The sequence below is a fragment of the Schistocerca nitens genome, chromosome 8 (genome assembly GCF_023898315.1).
Source record: "Schistocerca nitens isolate TAMUIC-IGC-003100 chromosome 8, iqSchNite1.1, whole genome shotgun sequence".
Taxonomy (NCBI): domain Eukaryota; kingdom Metazoa; phylum Arthropoda; class Insecta; order Orthoptera; family Acrididae; genus Schistocerca; species Schistocerca nitens.
Genome location: NC_064621.1, coordinates 259,880,095 through 259,906,120, shown reverse-complemented (window position 1 = coordinate 259,906,120; position 26,026 = coordinate 259,880,095). Strand labels below are relative to the sequence as shown.

At 37.9% G+C, this 26,026-nt stretch overlaps 1 protein-coding gene across 4 annotated transcripts in view; it reads right to left on the bottom strand.

Moving 5' to 3' along the window:
* Positions 1 to 26,026, bottom strand: part of LOC126198504 (endophilin-A) — a 772,777-nt gene that overhangs the window by 109,716 nt on the left and 637,035 nt on the right. For all 4 annotated transcript variants that reach the window (XM_049934884.1, XM_049934887.1, XM_049934883.1 and 1 more), the window contains 4 exons: positions 25,726 to 25,794; positions 16,456 to 16,672; positions 13,534 to 13,667; positions 8,608 to 8,674 (listed from right to left, as the gene is read on the bottom strand). In XM_049934884.1, the coding sequence (XP_049790841.1) occupies positions 8,608 to 8,674; positions 13,534 to 13,667; positions 16,456 to 16,672; positions 25,726 to 25,794 (487 nt within the window). The remainder of the gene's footprint in view (positions 1 to 8,607; positions 8,675 to 13,533; positions 13,668 to 16,455; positions 16,673 to 25,725; positions 25,795 to 26,026) is intronic.

Here is a 26,026-nt window from a genome sequence, read left to right as displayed (position 1 = left end):
TGAGCCCAGCCAGGAATCGAAGCTGAGCACTCAGCATGGTAGTCAGCTGTGCTGACCACTCAGCTGCAGAGGTGGACAATGACTAATAATTTCTATTCAAGAATTCCTTTACGGTATATGAGAAGATGTAAAGGAGAATCATCTTTAATCTACACTGATCACCAGCCCTTTGCCTTTTGTTTTGTTTTGTTTTAATGTGCAAAAACAACTGAGGTCATAAGCACCCACGTCGTAACCTTAGAACATCAAGGAGCAAAAGGAGTTAAAAGCGACTGTATGTTAAGCTCTATCGACAGAAGGAAAGGCAGCTAAAAACAAGGACTTCCTCTTGAAGAAAGGCCCATAAAATACACCGTAGAGACAGCGGAAGTCCCCAAACCGAAGATTAAATGCCCTTCGCTTATTGCTACAATGGATAAAAGTAAAACGTGGTAAACAGTCCATGCATCATTCATTAAAACAGCCAATAACTCATATGGCAAATTTACACTAGAATGTAAGCAATTAAAAAAAAGTCTTTCAGTCAGGAAAAGGAAAACTGTCAAAGGTTGACGACAATGAGCACAAACCAATGGGGAATCACAACTTAACAAATGGCGACAGCTAAAAAGACAATGTCCAATATGCAACCTAGCTAAAATGATCTCGTGGCAAGAGGGCCAAGAGGATGTCAGCCAAGCCGCTGGGAGAGGTTTAATTCCCTGGAGCTTGGACCTGCGAGAAGACCAATGGTGATGCCAAAGTGACACCACTTGCCAACAGATGGCAACATGGAGATCACCCAAAGGAACGGAAGAGCTAGAAGGCGAAGGCAGGAGGATTGCAGCCTGAGCAGCAGCATCGACAGCCTCATTTCCCATAAGACCGATGTCACCAGGAACCCACATGAACATCACAATGGCTCCGTCAACTATGAGCAAGTGGAAGCTTTCTTGGAACAGCTCTTTGCATTGGCATCTACTTTATGTAGCAGCAGAGAAACATAAGCAAGTGAGGGCATACATTTTTTAAAGAAATCCTCTATGAAAAAAGTGCTCATACATACTTTAGGTTAACCACCTAAACATTATGTATGTTTTTCATCTAACAACATAGGTGATTTAACTTTTATCCTTGTATCTCTGCTATTTCTTCAAATTTGTCTTTTTTCCATGTGATGCAATAGTCTCCAAATTCATCTTTACACACTCTCACATGTTGTATGTTTCTGTCAGTTTTATTCTGATTTATACTTTTAATGAATGTGAATATTTTATATGTATGCAATGTTTTATCTATTAGCATGAACTCTCTCATTTTAGGGATTACATAGAATGCAAGAAGTATCAGACAAAGCTCATACTCATGAATGCAAGAGCTGTTGTGGAAGCTGATAACACACAAAGTGGGCAGTGGGAATCAAATTAAATGCACTGAAGTGAAATGAATGGATTGACAGATACGAAATCAATGTAAATGCAGTTACATTAGTCACGCTGGGAAGTATACTCACACAGCCTTTTGGTTAAGGTGCTTGCTTACAAAAAGCAGAAAATCTGGGTTCGTGTTGGAGTACAGCACAGATTTTTAACTGTCATGATAAAGTAATGAATAAAAGAAGACTGCCAAAGGTTACACATATAAACAAAACACAAAAATTGTCTTTCTCAAAAGGCATTTATCTTCCTCAACAAATTACACATGACTTGTATCTCCAAGATGGCATCATTACATTTGTGTCATTTCCTTTCTATTATTTTTCTTCCCTCAACTTTTAAGGAAGGATATCTCCTACATTACAAACTGATCATTCATACCCGATATTCACTTTGTCTGTGCTTGCATTTCCACACTGCATACACCACATAAAATTTCTTATTTTTCCTGACTACGATCTTAAACTGACCAACAATTTATAATCTACAGTTGTGTAATGCATACGAAATAAAATATTTTTGTCAAAAATTCTGTCACTAGAACTAAAGTAGATTTCTTCCCAAATTATTCTCTGTTGCAGAATTCATTACACAAAACATCATTTTTTAATCATTTATACAGTCTATCACAATCTTTCTCCTTTCAAACATATGTAGGAAGAATTGGTAAAAGCAATGTAGAATAACAATTACATATTTTTCCTGTTTTGTCTCTTAGTCTATCAATAACTATAAAAATGATGTTCAGTAAGACAGTGCTGCATAACTACAACCATCTGCATATTAGTAGACACTGACCGATTTACACTTGTCACTAAAATTTTAAGAAATTAAAGAAGGAAAAGTGAAGGAAGTACCACAATTTTTACATTTCACTCGCAAAAATAATTCATTTACGCTCTGTGATGTATTTAACATGAAATAAACAGTGAAATGTTTTCATCTGAGCTTTGTACACTAAGTATGACTACAAAATCTTTGTAAGATATCAATGGTGTGCTTGAGGTAATCTACAAATATACACTGCTCATATTGTCTATAACAACAGGTTTGCAAATTAATGTGAGCAATAAATCAACTTTACCCTAAAACTGTTGTCCACATCTTTTTATGGAATATATGACACAAACTGTGGAAAAGGTAATGATACAAAAACAATTTTTCAAAAATGTAGCCTGCTACTCTGAGCTAATATGTGATTCTATGTGATGGCCACTAATATTAACTGTTGCTACAGATATGGGAGCTCAAATACTATGAGCTTTTCCACATTTAAAGTTTTAAAATGTAATCTTCTAGCACTTCTGATAAATACAGGTTTGGATAATAGCTGTAGTAATGACTAGATCATGTTTATGAACAAAAATTTCCAAGCAATTTAAATCTGAGAGCAAATCATGTTACAGTATGCATATGATACAAAGATACAATCTGTGGGAGCTTTCACGTTCAGTGACCGCACAAAAATGTTAAGCTCCAATGACAAACAGTCTCATTTAAATGCCTCAACTGCCAAATTCAACAAACAAAAAAAGCTTCTTATTAAAGGGTGGTCAGGTGAAGCCAAAATTATATGGGACACACGTACCCCCAATGGGGCTCCGAGCAGGACTCCCATATGGACTGCCATATGGACTACTGCTTAATCCAGCCTTCTTATGTGCAGCTGCTCAGGTATATAATCACACAAATAATTAAAAAAAAAAAAAAAACATTAAACAAACAGATATTAGATTCAAGTAACAAAAATACTTTCTGCAAAGAGCTGATTCTGAGACGAAAAGATATCTGTGGGCAATTAATGTGAAAAATACTTAGCTTTCAAATATTTCTCATCACAAAATACAATAATTCACGGCTATTGATTTAACATATTTTAAAATGCAGTATTAAATATCCTTCTTTGTAATGATATTCAGAACTATCCAAGGTTTAATCCCTCATGTTCAAGTACAAGTTAATAATAATTTTTACTTCTCCCATTCATTCATAAATAATCTTTGCAAGTACCTAAGTATTCATGTGTGTTCTATGAGTTTCACTAAAGTTTCTAAAAGTTCCTGGAGTTTTCAAGTTATTCGTACTTTAATTTGGTATCAATGTCTCCAGTAAGAATTAACAAAACAAAATATAGATACCACCAGCTGTACAAGAAATTCAGGTAATTGTGCAAAGCTTCCTCTTTTGATTTTAAAATTTTGTGAATTGAATAGCATTTATCCACAAAAATCAAAGCATCAATATTGCTGTGCTACACTCCAGTGTACTTTTGCAAAGACTGTTTTTACTACCAAAAACACATATATTGCTCGGTGATCAAATTATTACATATCAGGTTACACAAAAATATAAATAGGGCCTTACTTATAAAAATTAGCAACCTGCTGCTATTTTATATAGAAGTTAGTCACATGAAAATGAGACAGATGGAAAACATAAGTAAACTGTTTAATATTTCAAAAGTAATACGATAACATGATAGATGAGTAAGGGCTTCCGAGCAAAACATCTTCTATTGAGATAAACTGCATCTATAGCTGCCCATAACTGAGAAAGTGTTATCAATGCAGGATTCTGTGCACTATCTGACCTCTCGATTATGTCCCATAAATGTTTGATGGGTGGCAGAACCATTTACCTGAACTGTATAGATTGTTCTTCAAACCAATCACAAACAATTGCTCTGATCTCAAAAACAAAGTTTCTATTAATACAAGGGTGGTCCTTGTAGATTAATGCACTTGGTCCAACAATTTTCCAGTGCCTTGATCCCATCTCAAAAATGAGTTTTCTCCAGGCCTGCAAAATAGTTGTCAACTCCGGCAATCAGTTCTTCAGTTGAAGTGAATCTTTGCCCACCAAGAAAAATTTTCAGTTTTGGGAAGAGATGGGAGTCTGAAGGAGCCATATCAGGTGCATTAGGCGGGTGTAGCAACAATTCATACCTTAGTTTGTATAATTTTGCCATGGTGACAGCACACATGTACGGGCACACATTGTCTTGATGGAAGATGACTTTCTTCCTTGCTAAACCTGGCTTTATTTCGCTTATCTTTTGTTACAGTATTCTCCTGTAATTGTTTGCCCAGTGGGGAGATAATCTACAATCTACAAGCATAATCCCTTTCACAACCCAGAACACTGATGCCATCACCTTTCCTGCCGAAGGAATTGTCTTTGCTTTCTTTGGTGGTGGAGAATCAGCATGTTTCCACTGGTTTGATTGTTGTTTTGTCTCTGGAGTATAGAAGTGCAGCCAAGTCTCATCTGTGGTCACAAACCGGTGCAAAAAATCTTGTTATTTTATCCTAAAACGGGCCGAACATTGATCCGATATGTCCATTCTCACGCGTTTTTGGTCCAGTGTCAAGAGTCGCGGCACCCATCTTGCAGATAATTTTTTCATTTCTAATTCTTCAGTTAAAATGTGATATACTCTTTCAGATGACATCTGGGAAGTGTGAGCAATTTCACGCAATTTCAACTGGCGATCCTCCATGACCATTTTGAGCACTTTTGCAATGATTACTGGAACAGTGTCACATCTTGGCTGACCACTGTGTGGTGCTCTCCCAACCAAATTTAAATTAATTTGTACACTTGGTAACAGTTGAATATGAAGGAGCAGAGTCCCCCAGTGTATTCTGTAAATCGGCAAGAATGTCCTATGCTTTCATACCTTTCTTTACAACGTAGTTAATCAATGTTCGAATCTCGATTTTTTACATCTTCTCAAATCAGTACACGGGAACAACAACAGAGCCATGTCACTGCTGCAGCTCTCTTCCAAAAACACTGATGTGGCACGTGTTTACAGGTAACAGTCCAATGAATATCATGAGAACAACTCGTTGCACTAGTGCTGACTTCTCTTGGTGAGTCTGAGAACTTTTCAAACCACCCTCATATTTTCTTCTCTGTTGACAAGTACTTAACTTACCAGTGTGAGAGAAAGGTGGGGGGTGGGGGTGGGGGGGGGGGGGGGGTGTAACTTGAATCCACATCTATTTGAAGGGAAAAGTTGTTCCTGTAACTATCAGATCAAGTCTATATAATTATGGGAACTGAAGGAAGGAACTAATGCATTGGGGCATTGGGGCTTTGTGCAAAATCAGTGACAACAAGTGAAAATATGTGCCAGACTGGGACTCAAACCCAGGATCTCTTGCTTACTAGGCAGTTGCGTTAATCACTGCGCCATCCACATAGAGTTTATCGCAAATACACGGACTACCCCAGATGCCCCCAGCAGAACCACAGTCCATCTAGTGCCACCTATCCACATTCCCCATCAGTGTTCTCCATGCTTGCTAATTTTAGATTCCTGCTGCAAATCAAATTAAAATGTGCATTCACACTGATGTCCGAAATAATACACACCAGGCATTTGTCTTGATGGGCAATGAATTAATCTTCAGTGTGAATGCACATTTATGTTCGACCTCCTGTGAGAATCTAAAATTAGTAATTCTGGAGGACATGGACAGGGACTGCGGGTAGGTGGCGCTAGGTGGGAATGCGATTTGGCCAGGTGGTGAGCCGTGATAAACACTATGTCCAAATGGTGCAATGGTTAATGCAACTGCCTATTATCTGTTCATCATAAGAATAAACCTGATGTAAACAAACACAAACGTGATGATTGGCCAGAAGCCGTAGCACAAGTACACTGGTGGTGCTATGCTCTTGGAAGTAGGTCCTACTTATGTATTAGATATATTATTACTAAGTTACATTAAATGGAACTTTTAAGAAATTCAAATGTATTAACAGCCATCAATGTTCTTCTTAATCACGCTTTAGCTACGTAGTTTTTATTTAAAAAATCATGTACAATCACAGTCTCTGCAGCGTTTTGCTCAGATTGTCGCGCTGTTAATGCGCAGTATGAAAATGGCTGAGGCTGCTTTCTGTTCTGTGGTGAAACATGCACATGGAATACGGTTAAAAAGTGCCAAGAAATGGGCTGGTCTTAATGTTTTTCATAAATTTACGGAGATAATCAGCTTTGAAGTTTTGCCAGTGACTTTACGTAATACAGTTGAGTTATAGATATGAGTAACGCAGTCGATGGCATAACGGGATGTGAACTAAATACAGTTAATGGTTCGTTGGTTCAGATCTCCCCAGTATCATTTTGTTTTTTGTTTTTTTTTTGCCTCGTTCGATTTGAAATACCTACATCTCTTAATTACAAAATTTATCATCATTTTTTTTATGAATAATGCACGATTTCTTGTTTCTAATTACATATTGGACACGAAATTCCTGTTTCCTTTTAAAATACAAACTCTTAATTATGGATGGTTTATGAAAGACTGTTCATAAAAGTTGCTGAAATTAAGAAAACTTAACAATTTAATTTTTTAAGGCAAAAATGAAAAACCAAATCCTCTTTGTTTGGACTAGGTCCATCATTTTATACCACAGAGGTAGATAAATATTGTAGAATCATGAAAAACAATCATTTTCACAGCATCGAGCAAATCATGCAAATGCTGCATTTTTACATTTGCTACTATACAATTACAATATGAATCCAACGGAACTGATCTGGAGCCAAGTTGCAGGATTTGGCAGGAGGGGTAACAAGACTGTTAAGCTGCCAGACATACTGGAACTAATGCACGCAGCTTTTTCACAGGTCACGACCAAATGCTGGCGGGATATAGAATGGCTCATCATAAAAGAAGAAGAGAAAATGTGGCGCCTGGCTGATTTTGTGGATTCTGTTGTTGACAGGCTCGTTATAAACATAGCAGGTGACATTTCAGAACTGAAATGAACTTCTCGGATTCGGATAAGGAAGGAGCTAAGAGATTACCAGACTACTAACTGTAATTAATACCTCCAGTGGCTTCAGTATTCAACAGTATGATGAAATCCCTGCAGTATGCTGTTGCACTACACACAACCCACTTAGAAAAATTACCCTATGCTTAAGTTAGAAATTTTCATCACTCTTGTTTATAATTGCATTTCATGCTTTCCATCTGGTCACCTAAGAAGCGCGCAGTAGTGCTGGAGTACCTCTGAATATTATTTCAGTATCTTTAAAAATTAAATGAAATTCGAAGCTATATTGTTTCTTTGCTTGTCTCTTTTTACATCTGAACTGCAATGCTCACATCATGCGCCAGTAAAGCTGTTATCCCACCTTATCACACAGTCTACGTATGTGTAACACAGCATAAAGCATATCCTTATTATTGTACTTGACTGTACTGATCACAGCTTGGCTTCCGCTCCACGCAAAACAAAATCCATTGAGATTCAAGCAAATGTGGAAGAATACATGGTGTAATGTTTACATCAGGTTTATTCTTATGATGAATGGATTACAGTAAGCAGATAAAGGGGTAAAAATAGATGGAGGGAGAGAGGGGGGAGGAGGTCATAGGCAGGGAGAGGAGGAAGGATGTGCTAGACAGAGATAGGAGGGAGAACAAGGTTAACATGTATATCCTATTTCCATACATATCAGAAACATGTGCTTTCTTGTTTCTTCCTTTTACATTTAACCAGACTGAGCCACAACACATAGCCAGGAACAGCTAATACGTAATGAAATAAGAAAAGCCATTCACTTACAAAATATGAATGTACTTCAACAGAGAAGTCAGAATATTGTAAGTAATAAATGTAATCAGTGCAAAGTTATTGTGTTGTGTCTTCCAACTTGATGAATTTAATCACAGCTTATACACTTATTGGCAGAGGACAAACAGTATTTGCGGAGTTCATGTATGGCCTCAGGGCAAATGGCAAGCAGAATTTTTTGGAGCAATGGAAGAAATGAAAATAGAGGTGTACTGGTTCAAATGAACTATACTTTGAAAGTGATGACACAAATTTACAGCAGTGGTCTCATTTCTTTTATGCTGTTCCTAGACAAAATATTTTATACTGGAGTGCAGGAGTAGTGTTCATCCACTAGCTTGGAGCTTATCAATTTTGATTAAAATTATGATAAATGACAGACACAGTCCCAGGTAAAAAAAGTCTTGGATTAAAATATCACATCGAGCAATTTCCAAGCAATGAAATCAGCCTCATTTCATTTCTTTATTGTGAATTTTTGTACACCATCCACTTATTAAAACAAGATTTGGAGATGATTGTTCACTATGTAAGAATGATTTGAAAAATAAATTTAAAGTGATGATGATGAAAAGTAGTCATCTATTTTTACCTTTGGCTTGCCGTCTTCTCTTGCAGTCAAAATCTAGTCTTCGTCCCTGCAACTTCTTTCTGTGATGCTGTAAAAATATGACCAAAGCACAATTTAAATACAATCATCATGAATATAAATATGAAGACTGAAACAACAATATAATCAGCGTGGGACACTACTGACCTTAAGAGTAGTTTTTATTTATCAAACAGATATGCCATTATTAGGCTAAGTCCTTTACCTCTCAACCTGTACAAACCAACATCATTGGGTATGTGGATATGAATGGAATAGTATGCATATTTTTTAGTATTTTATGGTTTATAGATTGCATTTGTAATTGTAAGTGTAAATTCAGGCAGTCTGTGGTGTAGTTGTTATTCATTTGTTTATTCTGAAAAGCCAGCAACCAACTGCTTCAGCCAAGTCAGTCAGGTTCTAACTGCCGCCTGTTACACACCTACAGAGCAGCTAGTTACATATTTAGCTTTTACTTTGTTTTCTTGGTATGTTATTTTTTAAATACCATGCATGTTTTTTCTATTTAAGAGGTGTAGTATTGCATTTTTGTAACTGAAATGTAGAGTTAGGCAGCCTGTAGCACAGTTGTCATTTCTTCTGAACAGCCCGCTACACAACTTATTAAGCAGTCAGCCTCCATCAATGACACATCAGGAGCATATCAATTTGCACAATTAGATTTCTTTGTGTTTTTTAATACTTTACTTCATAAGTTGGTGACAATGGATGGATAGGATGTGTGCATGTTGCGTGCAGATGCAGGTGGAGATAGTCACAATTCACAAACAGCTGAAGGCCTTTTGGCTATAGTCAGCTGTTTTCCAGATTCTGCCTCTGGGTGTAGTGGTGGCGGAGAATCTGGCGCATTGCACGGGCACCTCAGGTGCCACTTGTTTTGCCCATAGGCTCTGCTGCTGAGGTTCTTTCTAGTGTACCCGATATGATGGACCTGCCTTGACTATAGGGTGAGTGGCAGGTGGTGACGCATTCATGTCACTCGAGGTGAATGGCCAATGTGGATGATGGCAATCTGGCGTCATCCATTAGCCATGTGAGTGGACAGGTAGCCACTCCTTCAGCAGCATGGCCAATGTGGATGATGGCAATCTGGCCTCATCCATTAACCATGTGAGTGGACAGGTAGCCACTCCTTCAGCAGCGTCTGAGCAGGAACATGGGGGAGGGGTTAGGCCTGTTATGAAGCCTCTTAGGGAAATAGCATTCAAGGCCAGAAAGAAATCCCACATACACTCGGTATGGCTGTCAGGTGGCCTCAGGCTGAGATGTGGAGGCTACTGAGAACCCAGGGTGCAGTCGTCTGCAATTGTGGCTCATGTCAGTACCAATGATGCCTGTCACTTGGGTTTGGAGGCCATCTTTAGTTGATACAGGCATCTGGCGGAAGTGATGAAGGCTGCTGGCAATGCACCTGGGATGCAAGTAGAGTTCACAATTTGCACCATTGTTACCTGAGTTGATTGGGGTCCTTCAGTTTGGAGTAAAATGTGGCGTCCCAACCAGGGGCTTTGTACAACATATACTCCGTGACAGTGTTCGCTGCAGATCTCTGGACCTGTGTTATTGCCTGGAGAGTTGTAGGACTCCCCTCAATAGGTCAGGTGTGCACTACACAAAGGAAGCAGCTATTTGGGTAGCAGAATAGTTGTGGATTGCATATCTTTTTTAAAAAATTAGGCAGCAGTCTGAGGTACTCTGGTAAACATTTACCAGTTGATGTGCCGATAGTGAAATAAGACAGCATTGAGAGTAAAGGCACTTCGACTTTCAAAATTTTATCAATAAGTTGATGCAAGGGTATAAGCAACAAAGTTCCTGAATTTACTGCCCTCTAAGAAATATGACACACACAAATTATTCCGAGGACGGAGAACTGGCTGAAACCCAAAGTAGAAACATCTGAAATATTTAGTGTGGAATGGAATGTATACTGGAAAGACAGATCAGAACAGTTTTGGAGGGGGGAGTGTTCATTGTAGTTGACAAAAATTCGTTTCTACTGAGGTCAAATATGAGTTTGACTGAAGTTATAAGGATACTTACAACAGGTCTAGGTGAAATTAAGTTGTTGGATGTTTTTAGCAGCAACCCACAACATTGCTGTTTCAGCTTTAGAGACATACAAAACAAGTCCATGCTTAGTGCTACAGAAATACCCAGATCATGCAATACTAGTTGATGGTAACTTTAACTTACTAAGTGTGGACTGGGATATCTACAGATTCATTACAGTGGGTACGGACAGTCTTCTGAAATACTTCTGAACACTGTACTGAAAACTGTCTTGGGCAGCTTGTTCAATAGCCCACATGTAATAGAAATAATGTAGACCTTGTCACTACAAACAGCCCTGACTTCACTGACTGTGTCAGTGTTGTTAGCATCCCACTTAGGCAATGAATGGACATCATCTAGTTCCTGTAAGATGGGACATAGAGGAATTACAGGCAAAATTTCAACAGACTGTAAATTACAGTCTGGAGAAGAGTGTACCGTGTAAGTGGAGTAAGGACAGAAAAGACCGACCATGGTTTAATAACAAAGTTAGTAAAATGCTGAGGAAGCAAAGACTGTTGCACTCTCGGTTCAAAATAGAATTTGCAAATGATGACTTGCTAAAGTTAGTAGAGACTTGTACGTCTGTAAAAAGATCGACGTGCAAAGCATACAACAACTACCACTGTCATACATTAGCAAAAGGTCCAAGAGAATTATGGTGCTATTTAAAATCGCTAAGCAGGTCAAAGACTTCTACCCAGTCATTCGTCAACCAGTCTAATGTTGCATTAGAAGATAGCAAAAGAAAAGCTGAAGTTTTAAATTTCAGGTTTAAAAAACCATTCATGCACTAGAATCATACAAACATATCATTGTTTATCCATCGCACAGATTCCTGAATGGAGGGCATAGTAATAGGTATCCCTGGCTAGAAGTGAAACAAAGAATTGAAAACAAATATGTCACTAGGTAAGAATGGTATCCCAATACGGTTTCACATAGAGTATTCTATGGTGTTGGCCACTCACTTAGCTTGCATTAATCACAAATCTTTCACTTTGTGCAAAGTCCCAAGCGATCGGAAAAAGCACAGGTGACGTGTGTGTATATGAGAAGGATAAAAGAATGGACCCACAAAATTACAGACCAATACACGTAACATTGGTTTTCTGTAGAATTCTTGAATATATTCTCAATCTGAATGTAATAAATACCTTGGAGATGGAAAAGCTCCCGTCCACAAATCAGCACGTTTTTTAAAAGGAAGGAAGGAAGGAAGGAAGATTGGGTTTACCATCCCAATGACATTGAGGTCATTAAAGTTGGAGCATAAGCTCGGAATTTGACAATGATGGGGAAAGAAACCAGCTGTGCCCTTCAAACAAACCATCCTTGCATTTGCCTGGAGCATTTTAGGGAAATCATGGAAAAGCTAAATCTGGATGGCTGGACGTGGGTTTGAACAGTCATCCTCCCGAATACAGTTTTAGAAAGCAGTGTTTGTGCTGAACTTTGGTTGTCCTTCTCCCGCACTGTATCCCGCAAACTATGGATGAAGGACAACATATTCCTAGATTTTTGAAAAGCATTTGATACAGTGCCCCACTGCAGACTGTTGATGAAGGTGAGTGGCTCTAAGACTTCTAATGCAATAGAACCCAGTATGTTATCCTCAATGAAGAGTGTTTATCAGAGACAAGGTTATTGACAAGAGTGCCCCAGGGAAGTGTGACTGGACTGCTAACATTGTCTAAACACATGAATGATCTGATGAACAGGGTCAACAGCAGTCTGTGGTTGTCTGCTGACGTCGCGGTGTACAGGCAGGTGTCATTATTGAATGACTGTAGAATCATACCAAGATGATTTAGACAAAACTTCTAGTTAGTGTGGTAAATGGCAGAAAAATGTAAGACAATGCTTATGAGTAGGGGAAACAACACCATAATGTTCAAATACAGAATTGGTAGTGTGCTATTTGACATAGTAATGTCAATTAAATATCTAGGTGTACTACTGCAAAGTGATATGAAATGGAACAAGCATATAAGGATTTAGCAGGGAAGGCAAATGACTGACTGCAGTTTATTTGGAGAATTTTAGGAAAATGTAGTTTATCTCTAAAGGAGATATTGCTTGCGTGTTTGGGATAACCACCAGTTCAGATTTAGGGAAGATATCTAAGTAATTCAAAGGAGACCTGCTAGATTTGTTACCGATATGTTCCATCAACATATCAGTATTACTGAGATGCTTCAGGAACTCAGATGGGATTCCCTGTTCCCTGGGCACTGTTGAGAAAATTTAGACAGCTACTATTTGAACATGACTATAGAATGATTCTATGTACATTTCACGTAAGAATCATGGAGATAAGATAAGATAAATTAGGACTCACACAAAGGCATATGGTCAGTCATGTTTCCCTCCCTCTATTTGCGAGTGGAAAAGGACAGGAAACGATAGCAGTGGTATAAGGCACCCTCCACCATGCACTATATGGTATTTTGCAGAATATGTATGTAGATGTAGACATAGAGCAGTGGGTTAATTTTCCTGTACCTGTAACTGCTTCCAGCTCCTTTGTGATACTCCTGAGTAATCTGTAATCAAGTCTGTTGCTTACAGTGCAAATGAAATGGAGAAAAGAAAGGTACTGGGATTAGAGGTCAACAGTATCTCTGTCACTGAATTATTCTTCATCTTTCTTTTTGCCATAGAAACATGTAAGTAATTATAAGAAAAGTAATGTAGGTGTCAGAAAATGGCTGTAGAATTGTTTCAATGGTAGAAGTTTTAAGCAAGACTTCATCGCCTAAAATTGTTATTATGTGAAACAATTTATTTTCATTTAATGACACATATCAGAAACACCAAGCATACATCAAAACTTGTACTGTAACTTACCATTACTTCTTTCAAATCCTTTGTCTGTAGATGATGGAGTGGTTCTAGGAAATTCTGTTTAATGTTGTCATCCAAGGAATATTTTACATCAGCCATTTGTTTCATGGACTCGCCCATTTCACATAGAGCGGAGCCTGGAAATGATTATATGATTATAAGAGGAGGAAAATTAAAGAAAGCAGCACAGAATATGTTGTAAATTGTTAAACAAAATCTTCATGAAGGGTCACGGAAGGGGGGGGGGGGGGGGGGGCGACCCTCAATAAATTCAGCGTAAAAGTAGCTGTGATGCACATAAGTTTATTCATTTCTACTGGGTTAGAATAAATTTTAGCTGGCCGTTATGAACATTTGATAATATCTAACTTATTTTATCTTCAAATGTATATCCATCTTCTGCAATCACTGTTTACAGTTATGAGGTAAGGAAAACTGCTTAGTTATTTCTTCACTATCATTTGAAATGTATTGCTCTTGTATCACTGCCCCATCACATGAGATATATTTTAAAATTCACAACACAATGAGTTTCAGATGTTAATCTTTATACAAAAGGCAGTTTGTGAGTATAGAGATATATAGTTTAATGCTTACATGTGTGATTCATTTAGTTGGTTATCATCACATGAACATAACAGGGCGATTAAAATAATAAATATTTGTCTCAATTGCCTGTCTTACATTCTTTGTTTTACATATCCTGCAGTTTCTGTTTTTAGGTAAATAACATATTTGTAGTATTTAAAAGGTCAGAAATTTAAAACATTTTGTTTGCAAATTAAAAACAGTATCAAGACTATTCCTCAATATTTTAGTGTTTTGTAAGCCCCTTCCCCTTTGTTTTCTTGACTCTCTGGATCATTTTCAACTGACAAAGTTTCATTTGAATAAAAATATGTTATTTAAGGATGCTGTGTTAACAATAAGTACACACTCGGAAACTAAGTAAGCTAGATTACAAAAAAGAAGTTATTAACTATTTACTAACAACCTCACTGAATACAATCAAAACACTACCAATCCACGTAATAACTAATACACATAGTAGAATCTAATAGTAAAGATGAGTACTGAAGAATTTTCAATTTGTTCAGTCTTCCCTTCTGCAGCCTGTTTCTTTTATTTCTTTATTGCCAGAAGGAAGAATCTATAACTTGAAATACTTAGCCTAATGCCAATTTTTGAATGTGCCTAACTTTTCTATGACATTTTTCCATGAACATAACTGTTTCATGCACTGTTTTTCTGCTATACATCATCAACAAATTATTTTTCAACTCTAAGCTTTTGTTTTCACTTGGTATTTATGCAACTGCAAATGTTAACCTCTCTCCAACATCTAACAAGAAAGAAGTCATCCAACTATAATATTACATCGGCACTATGTGAAACACCAAATGAGAATCCACTAATGGATCATGTCCATGAACACAACAAACATGACAACATAAATATGACCAGAGAAAAATTTTGCCAGTTACTGAAACTTAAAAACAGTTCTTTCATCAGCAATTACTACAGAATGTATGAAGTGATACAAGGTTAAAGAGAGGGCAGGGAAACTTATCCAAAGAATAAATCAGAAGAAACAAATGAACAATTTATGACTGATCATGGAATTGGGAGACTCACTTCACAGGTCACTCAATGACATCCCAATGCAGAAACTCATATTGCCTACAAAAAGATGCAGAGATGAGGCCGTGAATATATGAGGGACTCTAGTCAGACAAGCCAAAACATTGCCTTACAACAGACACAGACCAGCTTCCCTAAAGAGAAGCTGGTATGGGATAGGAATAAGTGAAGTAGAACATATAGCTTAATCCCTTATCCATGCCAAGTAACAATAACTAAGTCAGTACCTATGTATACCAACAATTACTGACTCACTGAACTGAATTGTAAACAAAGGTAAAACTTATTGATTACTCCAAGTAGGTAACTGAGAGAAATTGCCAGAAACATTTTTTTTCTTTTTTTTCATGTTATTACAGCAGCACCTACTGAGCATAACGACATTACAATGATAGTGACTTGAGCTTATCACTGATCCATTCTGACCTTCGGTCTGGGCACCTCTGTAGCCTGAAGAATATGTAGCAGAGATCAGATAGGTAGTGAAAGACTACAATGAATATGCTTGAAGTACTATGTGCATGATTATTTCATTCTGAGGCATCACATGAGAATCTCATGATATGATATAAACTACTCCAAATTATTTAACTTTAGGATAACACTGGACAACCAGATCACATTTCTCATGCACTAGTATATTACTGGTGGGTGAGGCTGAGTCAATATCTCCAGTATTTCTTTGCATTCAATTTTATCTGGAACATTGTGGAAGCACATTGTTTATTTATTTCATTACTCATTTTTCCTTCTGTTCCATTTTAATCCTACCCTTTATATCCTCTATATCCTGTGCTTTCCCTATAGTTTTTAGTTCTCACCTTAACATCTTCATGGCCTGCAGCACACCATTAATAAGTAGGAAACTGAACCGCCGCTGGTGTATCGACTATTATTGTCATCTGTATTTCCTGGCCTGGTGTTTGGAGTGACAGTTGTTCTCTCCTCAACCTTTATGCACTTTTCTTCTTTAATTTAGCTGTCTCCAGTCTGCATTATTGCTTAATGAAGGAAATATTTTTAAGATTTGAAAATCGATATGCATTTTCTCTCTCTCATAACACTCAGCACAGCTGCAGAAACTCCTGTCCCAGTCACTAATTGGTAGGTGCATCTTTCCTGTCCCATGCACACTTTGTACTTCAAAATCTACGATAAATGGAATTAAGATTTTCTGATATACAAGTTATTTCTTGTCTACAAAGTCCCACTGATTTAGTGACAAGTAACCACATACAAAAGATCTTTCTATAAAGCAAAGTTTTGTTTAATATAGCTACTTACCGAAAATAGAGTCATCACCAAGCCTTCTTCCATAGGTTACCATGCATTCACCAAGAACTCCTTCTGGCTGTGGGTATGTTGAGGCTTTTGCTTGCCCACTAAGCTTTGAGATTCCTTTAACAGCAGCCATCTTTGCTCTTGCTGTTGGATTAGGTTGCAGGAACTCCTTTGTTTTAATTTGTAGCTCTTCAACCAACTCGTAAGTGACATCCGTTTTCTATAGTAAGAATAGAATCAATGCATGTAATGATCAATGATAACACAAAATGGGGCGTAAAGGTGATTAAAAAATTACATCCTGTGTCACAAATTTACCAAAAACTGAATGTTTTAGACCAAATAAGAAGTTATCAGTATTCATAGAGAAATAAGTTTCCACTGTATAACTAACAGCAATACAACTGTGTAGCTAAAATAGGCATTTTCAGAAATTGTTAATATTGAAATTCAAAATAGTGATAAACAGAGTTAAATTTGAGGATATTTTACATATTTACGACCATGCAACATGAAATTATGGCGAAAATTCAATAGACATTGAGTTTACTGATGAAGAAAATGAGAGACTCGCATACAGATGCGACTGATTCATCGATCTCCACACATATCACACAATATTTTCCACTTCCGATAATAAGCTAATTGCTTGATTATTTGAAAACATTTAGTGCAAACAGAGCACTACTCTCACAGATTAATAATGTTTTCAAAGAATATGTAGTATAAATGGTTTTTTTTTTTTTTTTTTTTTTTTTTTTTTAAAGACAAAGCAGCAATATAACCATACCAACAATTGAGGTGGAATGTTGTATAGTTATATTATTCCATCATCCTGATATTTTAACAATCCCCCTCCCCCAGATTTACTTTCATGTCACTGTTCTGTCTTAACTACAAAAAAGAACCAGTCCTTCATCTTTGTCTATTCCTTGGCCCACACTCATATTATTTTCTTCTTCTTTTGCCAATAATCTCCAATAATCTTACACCATCTTACTTCACACATTCCTCACTAAGGAGGAAAGAGACTACAACAGTATCTTTCTTCAGTTTTCAGTCCCCAAGCAGTTTTGGAAATGAAGTGTCTCATGACATTCTCGAATGAAGTATTATCCGGCTTCTTTCCAGATCTGTTTTAATATGAACATGATTGACAACTTCCGTCATCAGTCTTAGAAGCAAAAGATTTTTATAAGAAGTCAGCACAGTAGCAGCCATGACAAAACAGTTAGCTTAAAATTGGCCAACCTTTGCCAATGTGATTTTAGGCAGAAGTCTAGGAATTTGCCTGTGTTATAGATTATGTCAATCTCTATAAGAGAGAGACATAACCTGTGAAACACTACCTCTGGAAATTTATGTGACATATTTCTCTGTAGTATCTAACCATACTGTAGACTACAACATCCATTGTTCTGGCTAATGTAACAGCACATTTTGATTGTGAGAGGTGACTTGATGAGAGAATGCCAGTCGTATACATAATTTTGTTGTTGTTGTTGTTGTCTGGTCATTTTAAAAAGCTAAGTAACAGTCAGCAATATGCACAGACATCTAAGCAGACCAATAAGATTTATTGTAGGGTCTTCAGCAATAGCAACTAGTATTTTTGTCTCGATGTTTTTACCAGTTTGTGATTTTGAATACAGGAGTTAGTTAATGGAATTTCTGATAGTGTACAGTTTAGTGATTTAGACTCTTTCTGTAAGGAATGCTCCGATATATTAAGTTGGTGCTTAGTTCATAGCATTTTTGTTTTGCATCTAGGTATTCCAGTTGCTATAGGCTTATTTATCAAATTTCTTTTTTTTACTTATGGTTCACTGTTCCTATTTGAGTTAACATATTGCCATTTTGAAATAGTGAGTGGAGCTGTGGCTGCTAGAAAATGGAGTGCAATGAGTTTGAAATAGTGAGTGGAGCTGTGGATGCTAGAAAATGGAGTGCAATGAGGAGAAATCACAACATTTTGGACATATTCCTCTGTTTAAGTACAACAGAAGGGTGACAGCAGCAAAGGCAGCCAGAAACATTGGCACTGTGTGTGGAGAAAATGCCATTGGACAAAGCACAGTAAGAAAATGGTTCTCTCATTTTAAGAGGATCATTTTGACATTAGCGACTCTCCATGTTCAGGAAGATTGTTTAAACATATTAACCTACAGCGACCCATGTCAAGAGTACTCGAGAACTGGAAAAAGTGATGAACTATGATCTCACCATTGTGCGACACTTACATGCAAAGGGGAAGGTTCAAAAATCGAGTGTATGGGTATCATCTGCTCTAAGTCAAAATCAGAAAAATCAGTAGGTGGCAATATGTGCAACTCTGCTTGCTCATCATCAAATGGTTTGTAAACAACACTGACTATTCCTATTCTGCATCATTACTGGTGATGAGAAATGGTGTCTCCATGCTAACATAATGAAAAGAAAGGAATTGTTGAGCTCAAACAAAGCAGTAACTCCCTGTACAAAGATCTGTGTGCATCCACAAAAGACAATGTTATGCATATGGTGGAACAGTGACAGTACGGTGTACTATGAATTGTTTCCCCAAGGTGTAACTGTTACTGTAAACAACTGAGATGTCTTGAAGATGCAGTCCAAGAATAATGACCAGGAAGGATGCACGAAATGATGCTAATCCACAGTAACATCTGCCTGCACTGTTAGACTGGCAAAAAACACTATACAGGAGCTGGGATGGGAAGTCGTTCTGCATCGACCTTATTCACCTGATCTTACAACCTTAGATTTTAACCTTTTCTGCTCTCTATTGAATAACATTCAAAGAACTTCTTTTCCATTAGAGCATGTGCTCTAAATGTGGCTCAACAAGTTCTTCATCTCAAAACCACGTCATTTCTACAGTTGCGGAATTGAACAGTTACGCCAGCATTGACAGACTGTTGTAAACAGTGAAGAAGAATATAGTATTGATGACTAAAGCCTCTGTTATGTGTACCTTTTGTGTTTACTAATCTTACAGAAAAACATTATGAACTTACACACCAATCTAATACTTTTTTAAGCCAGATTACGAACAAAACTTTGAAGTGCACATGTCATTCAAAACTAATGCTTTTCTTTATTTTTCTGCATTAGCCTATAGCTTTTCCTATCAAGGAAGTGGTTAAAGTGGAAGTCAGTCTTTCACGAGTCTCAATGTGAGCAAAAATGGTCAGGCCCATGTCAGCCCGTGTTGAAATGAATGGCAAGCTTCCTGGACCCAAGGATTTGAATGAACTTCAGTTTGTCTTGGGAAAGATGAAGTATTATGGCTAACTTATACCAAATGCTGCAGAGGTACCATTAACCGGGCAGTGTTCTTGAAGCTATAGTAGTGTTTTAAGTCTGCTCTCTACCTGGAACATTTACACTTGGAAAACATTTAGTCCTGGAATCAGATGGTTCACAGTTTGGGATAGGCACTTTTCTATCAAGCAAGTGCTCCAAAGATACAGAACATCCAGTTACATGTGTGTCTAAAACACTAACAGCTGCACAGGTCACAGGTGAATTACAGCCAAATAGAAAAGAAGGCACCAGTTATTATTCACTGTATCAAGAAATTCCTTGTTTCCTTATATTTAACAAATTTACATCTGATCACCAACTGCAAACAACCGAGTTTGCTATCTGGTCCCTGAATGAACACACCAGATAAGATGGCACATCAGTTACACTGATGGGAACTGTTTTTGAGGAATTACCATTTTGAGATCCAGTAACAGCTCATTGCTTACTCAGCACACCAACGTCAACAACCTGTTTCATGTCCCATTAGGTCCAAATCAAGAGCTCAATAAGAAAGAGGTATTTTGCTTCCAGCTGACAGAAAACATTAGGTATACAGTGGGCAAATTCCCTGTAACAACTTGGTAATATGCTGGGCTTACAAACAAGGACCCTATGCTATGGAAAGTAGCGTGTTGCACACAAAGCTATGGAACTGGCACTATGGACATATTTCTCAATGTTAGACAAGAGGCTCTTCTTCTGGTCAAAGAAGAGTCAAGAGTGACAGGTTGTGATCCCAACTACAGTCTGGCATGTCAAGCTAGTGCAATGGTGAAGTTGGGGGATGTGAAGTATGAAGGGACTGGGTATTGACACCAAATTTAAAGTGTAGTATATGATTCCTTTACAAGGGCAAAGATGATTTCCTTCCCCCTCTTCCCCAATCTCAGCTTATCTTCCATCTCTCATAAACTGGTTGATGGTCTTTAAGCATTAATATTCCTTCCTTCCTTCCTTCAGCCACACGGCACCAACACATATCTGTAGCTTACTGGTCAAGTGAAAGATAAACATATCTAGTTAATGCGTGAGGTGGAAGGAAAAGGAAAGTTGCCATTTTTATAGTCTGGTTAGAAAGAGATGAATGATGGCCCTCTAGTTCTGGCCTGGCAGAAGTCAGTAGAGGCCAGTCAAGTTTGGTCCACTCACATTTTGTATCTGGGAACTGCCAACCTCAGAGATCTAATACAGGACCTTGTGTATGTAGTCACTTAAATTGACTGTTGTGCTGAGTTGTTTTATGTCACACATTAATAATTCTCTTGATGAGTGATGAAGTGGATCATGACCCATCAAAAGTAGTGCCAGATACTCTTTCCACTCCTCAGAGAAACCAAGGGGTACTACAATGGTGTCCGAAACATGCAGACAAAAGTAACTTTCACATGATGTGCCACTGCAATGCAAGTAACACAGTCTGATGAAACTTGGACCATATATAGAAAGAACTGCTACAGTAAGTATATGAGGTACATGAATTAGATATGCAATGAGAGGAATGAAATGACACTTTTATTCAAAGGCTATAATTATACTGAAGCCACTGCCATTTAGTCATCTTCGAGACATTACAAAAGGCAGGACATGGTCCCTAACCGGGTGTGTGATGAGCCCGGATGACAATACGTGCTCTACAATGTGCTCCCATGCTGGCCACAAGTTTGGTGAGGAGTATGCACACTAGAGTGCTCCATTCCTCCACCAGCTCAGTTAACAACAGTTGGTTGGCCGTTGGTGCATGTGGATGTGCTGGCATCCCACATGTGCTCGATGGCATTTAAATCGGGGGAACGGGCAAGCCAATCCATTTGCTGAATATCCTCTCATTCCCAGAGCCCCTATACCTACGCTGTAAAATGCAATCATGCTTTGTCAGTGATAAAAATGTACTGTTTCTAAGACTTGGAAGTCAGTATGCTCATGCAAAACCATAACAACTGGAGCACCAAAAAGATTATATTCAACAATGTTCTTTGATATATTGTATGTTCCCACATCTTGCCACATAAGGTCCACATTTATGTAATCCAGGTGTTGCGGTGTGGAGAGACTGCATGGACCTACTGACCTCCAAATCTCTGAACATGGTACACTCACAATTCAACATTATTGTAACATTTTACTGCTTACCCAAGTACATTCAGGGGTGCATTCAGGCCTGACTTCCTCTGTACGGATGACGATGAGTGACCGCATCAAACATCGCAGGTGGGGGAGCTCTCGGAGTGAGAGGATCTTCGGCATGTGGACTGGCTTGCCTGTTCTCACAACGTAAATTCCATTGAGCACATGTCCGACGCCAGCACGTCCACATGCACCAACAACCTTCCAGCAGTCATCAGCTGCACTGGTGGAGGAATAGAATGCCCTACCACAATAACTCCTCAACAAACTTGTAGCCAGCATGGGAACACATTGGAGTGTATGCCCTGCCATCTGAGGTCATCACGCCCTATATTGCAGTAACTTCAATGTAATGATAGTCTTTGAATCAAAGTGTTATTTCTGTTCGTCTCATTGCATATTTCTTTCACAAAATTAACCTTTATTTTCATAGGAAGAAACCAATAACACAAAAGAAGAAATTAGGAAAAAATAACACAAAAGAAGAAATTAGGAAAAAAATAAAAACAATCTTCCTTTTAATTTTGATTTCACTTTGGAAGCCATGATGCACAAAGTTTCAACCAGGACTGTGCTGAGGCCATGGCAAGATTGGCTCCCATCACAGGTGCAACACAGAGAGATTTCAAAATTAGATTTAAAAATTAATCATGAGAAGTACCATTCTCCTACCTCATACTGTAAGGGTTACCTCCATACCTACTGCTTTCGACAATTTTTCCTCAGAGAGATCAAAATTATTTTCAGATTCTTTCGTTGATGCAATATAATGAATTTGGCCCATTCTTGTTGCTGAATTTGTGTGCTCGGAAATTGCTAATGGTTTATGGTATATTTTAATCTACCAAGTGGTGCAATGGCATTGTCTAGTAGGATTCGTATATTTGTTCTTTATTATACATCACATTAAAACCAAAGTATAGGAGCTCAATAAACAATACAATACCAGTTTACTTTAATTTTTTTAGAAAGTTTATAGTGCATGTGATTTATTTACTGTAATGATATATTTAATTTGTAGTGTGCAGTATTTTATGTAAACATAACTCAATTAAGTAATTTTTTCATTTATAAAAAAAAATGAGTGGATGCGGGGAGGGGGCGAGCACAGATTTGGTGGTTCTGCCAATGGCAGAGGATCACCTTGGCACAGTTCTGTTTTTGACCACCTATCAGTTATCTTTGAAAGAAACTTCACATTTTTCTTGGATACAATCCCATGTCTCGAAATTTAAAGAATTCATAATGCCTAAAACAAATTATAGTCCCAAATAACAAGCAAAAATGGGCCACAAATTTAAGACATTTAATCAGAAGTACGTACTGCCCCAGTGGTTCATTTCAGAACAACTGATAACAGCAGTAGTATAAACTCAAACTTACATTACAATAATTTCGATATACTTTCTTTCTCTGTCTCTTATCTGCACAATATAATCATTATAAAAAAATTACGTTACAATCTCTTACATCAATCATGTAGCACAATCTCTGCGTCGACTGTGCTGGTACTCAACGGCTTAACTTTTGTATACCACTGTGCTTTATGGAGTGAAGATTGATAAATAATTAATGATGTCGCTGAATGTTTGGAGCAGCCAATGAGCCGACCAGTGACGAGCACAGGAGCAAGTTTCACCTGTGTGAGAAGAATTCACAATTTACACGAAGGTAATGCTTAGGAATCCCCAGAAACTGGACTTATCATTAGGGACAGCTTGGCTCGAAATAAGAATAACCAACAGCATTTCACGGTATTCGGGTTGGATCACGTGACACCCCTCGCCCGCTACTCTGGAAACTCCATATTGGATTTAATCGTAGGGAAGGGAGACTGGGTTTAACGTCCCGTCGACATTGAGGTCATTAGAGACGGAGCACAACCTCGGATTGTGTCATGGAAGGGGAAGGAAATTGGTCGTGCCCTTTCAAAGGAACCATCCACGCATCTGCGTGGAGCGATTTAGAAAAATCACGGAGAACCTAAATCTGGATGGCAGACGTGAGTTTGAGTCGACATCCTTCCGATTTCGTGCCTTCAGTCTGAATAAAAACCGAAAGATGAAACTCCTGCAAGTGAAACGACCAGCAATGATGTTTGTATTCTAGCTTGTAAGGAATTCTTTGCTGTTTATTCCAAATATGCTGTAATTTCCGAGGGTTTAGATAGCCAGGAATGCCAAAGGACAGCTTAAACTGCTGCAAGTGAAACGTATAGAATCATTAACTTCGTCCAAAACAGAATGGACATTGAGGTTACGATGTCCAACTGTGATTTGAACCACAATTACCACGGTTCATGTTTCACGTCTCGCTAAATAACCACTTTTGGGCAAAATATACATTTAATTGTAGCAAGCAGCACTATTCTTGAAGGCAACCATTCAATACACTAACTGTTACAAATTATTAAATAATAGTTTTCAGTGAATCTTCGCATTATATGAATGTTCCAGAAGCAGAAACCGGACCAAGCTTTTCTCCCCTCCCCTTTTTCATATGTAAGCAATCTGCTTTCGTAATGTCTGTCACAGCGTATGCAGAAAAAATGGCTCTGAGCACTATGGGACTTTACTTCTGAGGTCATCAGTCCCCTAGAACTTAGAACTACTTAAACCTAACTAACCTAAGGACATCACACACATCCATGCCCGAGGCAGGATTCGAACCTGTGACCTTAGTGGTCGCGCGGTTCCAGACTGTAGCGCCTAGAACCACTCGGCCACCCCGGCCGGCGTATGTAGAAAACCAAAGCTAAAAAAGGTCTATGCCAGACAGCATACAAGCTCGTCTGAAACAAATCAAGCCCATTGGCTCTCGCTATCCTGAAATGCTATTGTTATTCTTGTTTTGGGCCGAGCTGTCCCACACTCACCACTCGACAATCTAAGTGCTATAAGGATCGGTGGTCGGAACGAAAAGACAATATACGTGTTAAATGAATTTAAATCCGGTGGCACTGCTCAACCAATGTGCAAACTGCAAACAGATATATACAGAGTGACGTCTCAATCTGCTGAGGTTTCATCAGTCAGCCAAAAAGAGAAAGTTGGAAACACAATGGTTTACACACCACCAACTGTTTCCTTACTGTCTGGATTCTAAGAATAAACATCCGAAGCACATTTTCTAAAAGACTGCCTGCGTACATTGAACGAAATATCAAGCAAACACTTTAGGAAATGAATGCGCAACCATGTTGAACATTACAATACTCCGTTTTATGTGAGGCTCCATTTAGTAAAATTGTCAGGATTCTGGAAACACTAAATATTAGGGCAATTCTTTTGACCACCCAAAAGATGATAGAAACCTTACTCCTGGAATTTACAACATTTCTTGTGGGTGTAGCAACAGTCATATTGGTCAGTTCTGTCTCATTATTTTATAACTTTCTCTAGTTAATTAAAAAAGAGTGATTATTTAGAGATTTTTTAGCGCTCACTGAAGTTTTATTTGCTTTTGTTTAAATAGTTATAATTATAGGGAAAGGCAAAGGAGTACCCGGCGATGGACAAGGGAAAGTAGTTGCCGAACCCTCCCCTCCCTCCTCCGATCACATAGAAAAAAAAACTTCGACATCTGAACTTCCTCGCATACTGTCCCCCTGTACAAATAAACACCAAGTCAGTTTGAGTTTGAAGAAAGCCTAAAAATTTCCTCATTGAACGCGAAATTAATACAAGTTACCGCCCTTCCCAAATTTAGATCCTGCGCACGCTCTTGGGCGAAAGGGATACTTACTGAAATTGTTGCGTAAACGATTATAAATATTCAACAATTATCACTGCTTTTAATTAACTTAATCTAATGATAAAAAAGCAATGTTGCTGAAAATAATACCTTTTCCATATCTGTGAAGTCTTCATCCATCTGGGTGCCCTCGGCACCTCCCATTTTTTCTGTGACATACTGAAAGAAAGAAAAAATATTGTTATTACCAGCAAAAGTTAAACAACAGATCAAATTTCATGTATCGAAAACGAAATATTAACAAATATTAACTTATTTACTAGAGGTCATTCAAAATCATTTCCAACTATTGTGGCTGACAGGATTGATGATGATGATGATGATGATAATAATAATAATAATAATAATAATAATAATCGCAGTATCATATCTGCTCCCTTCGGTAGTACGG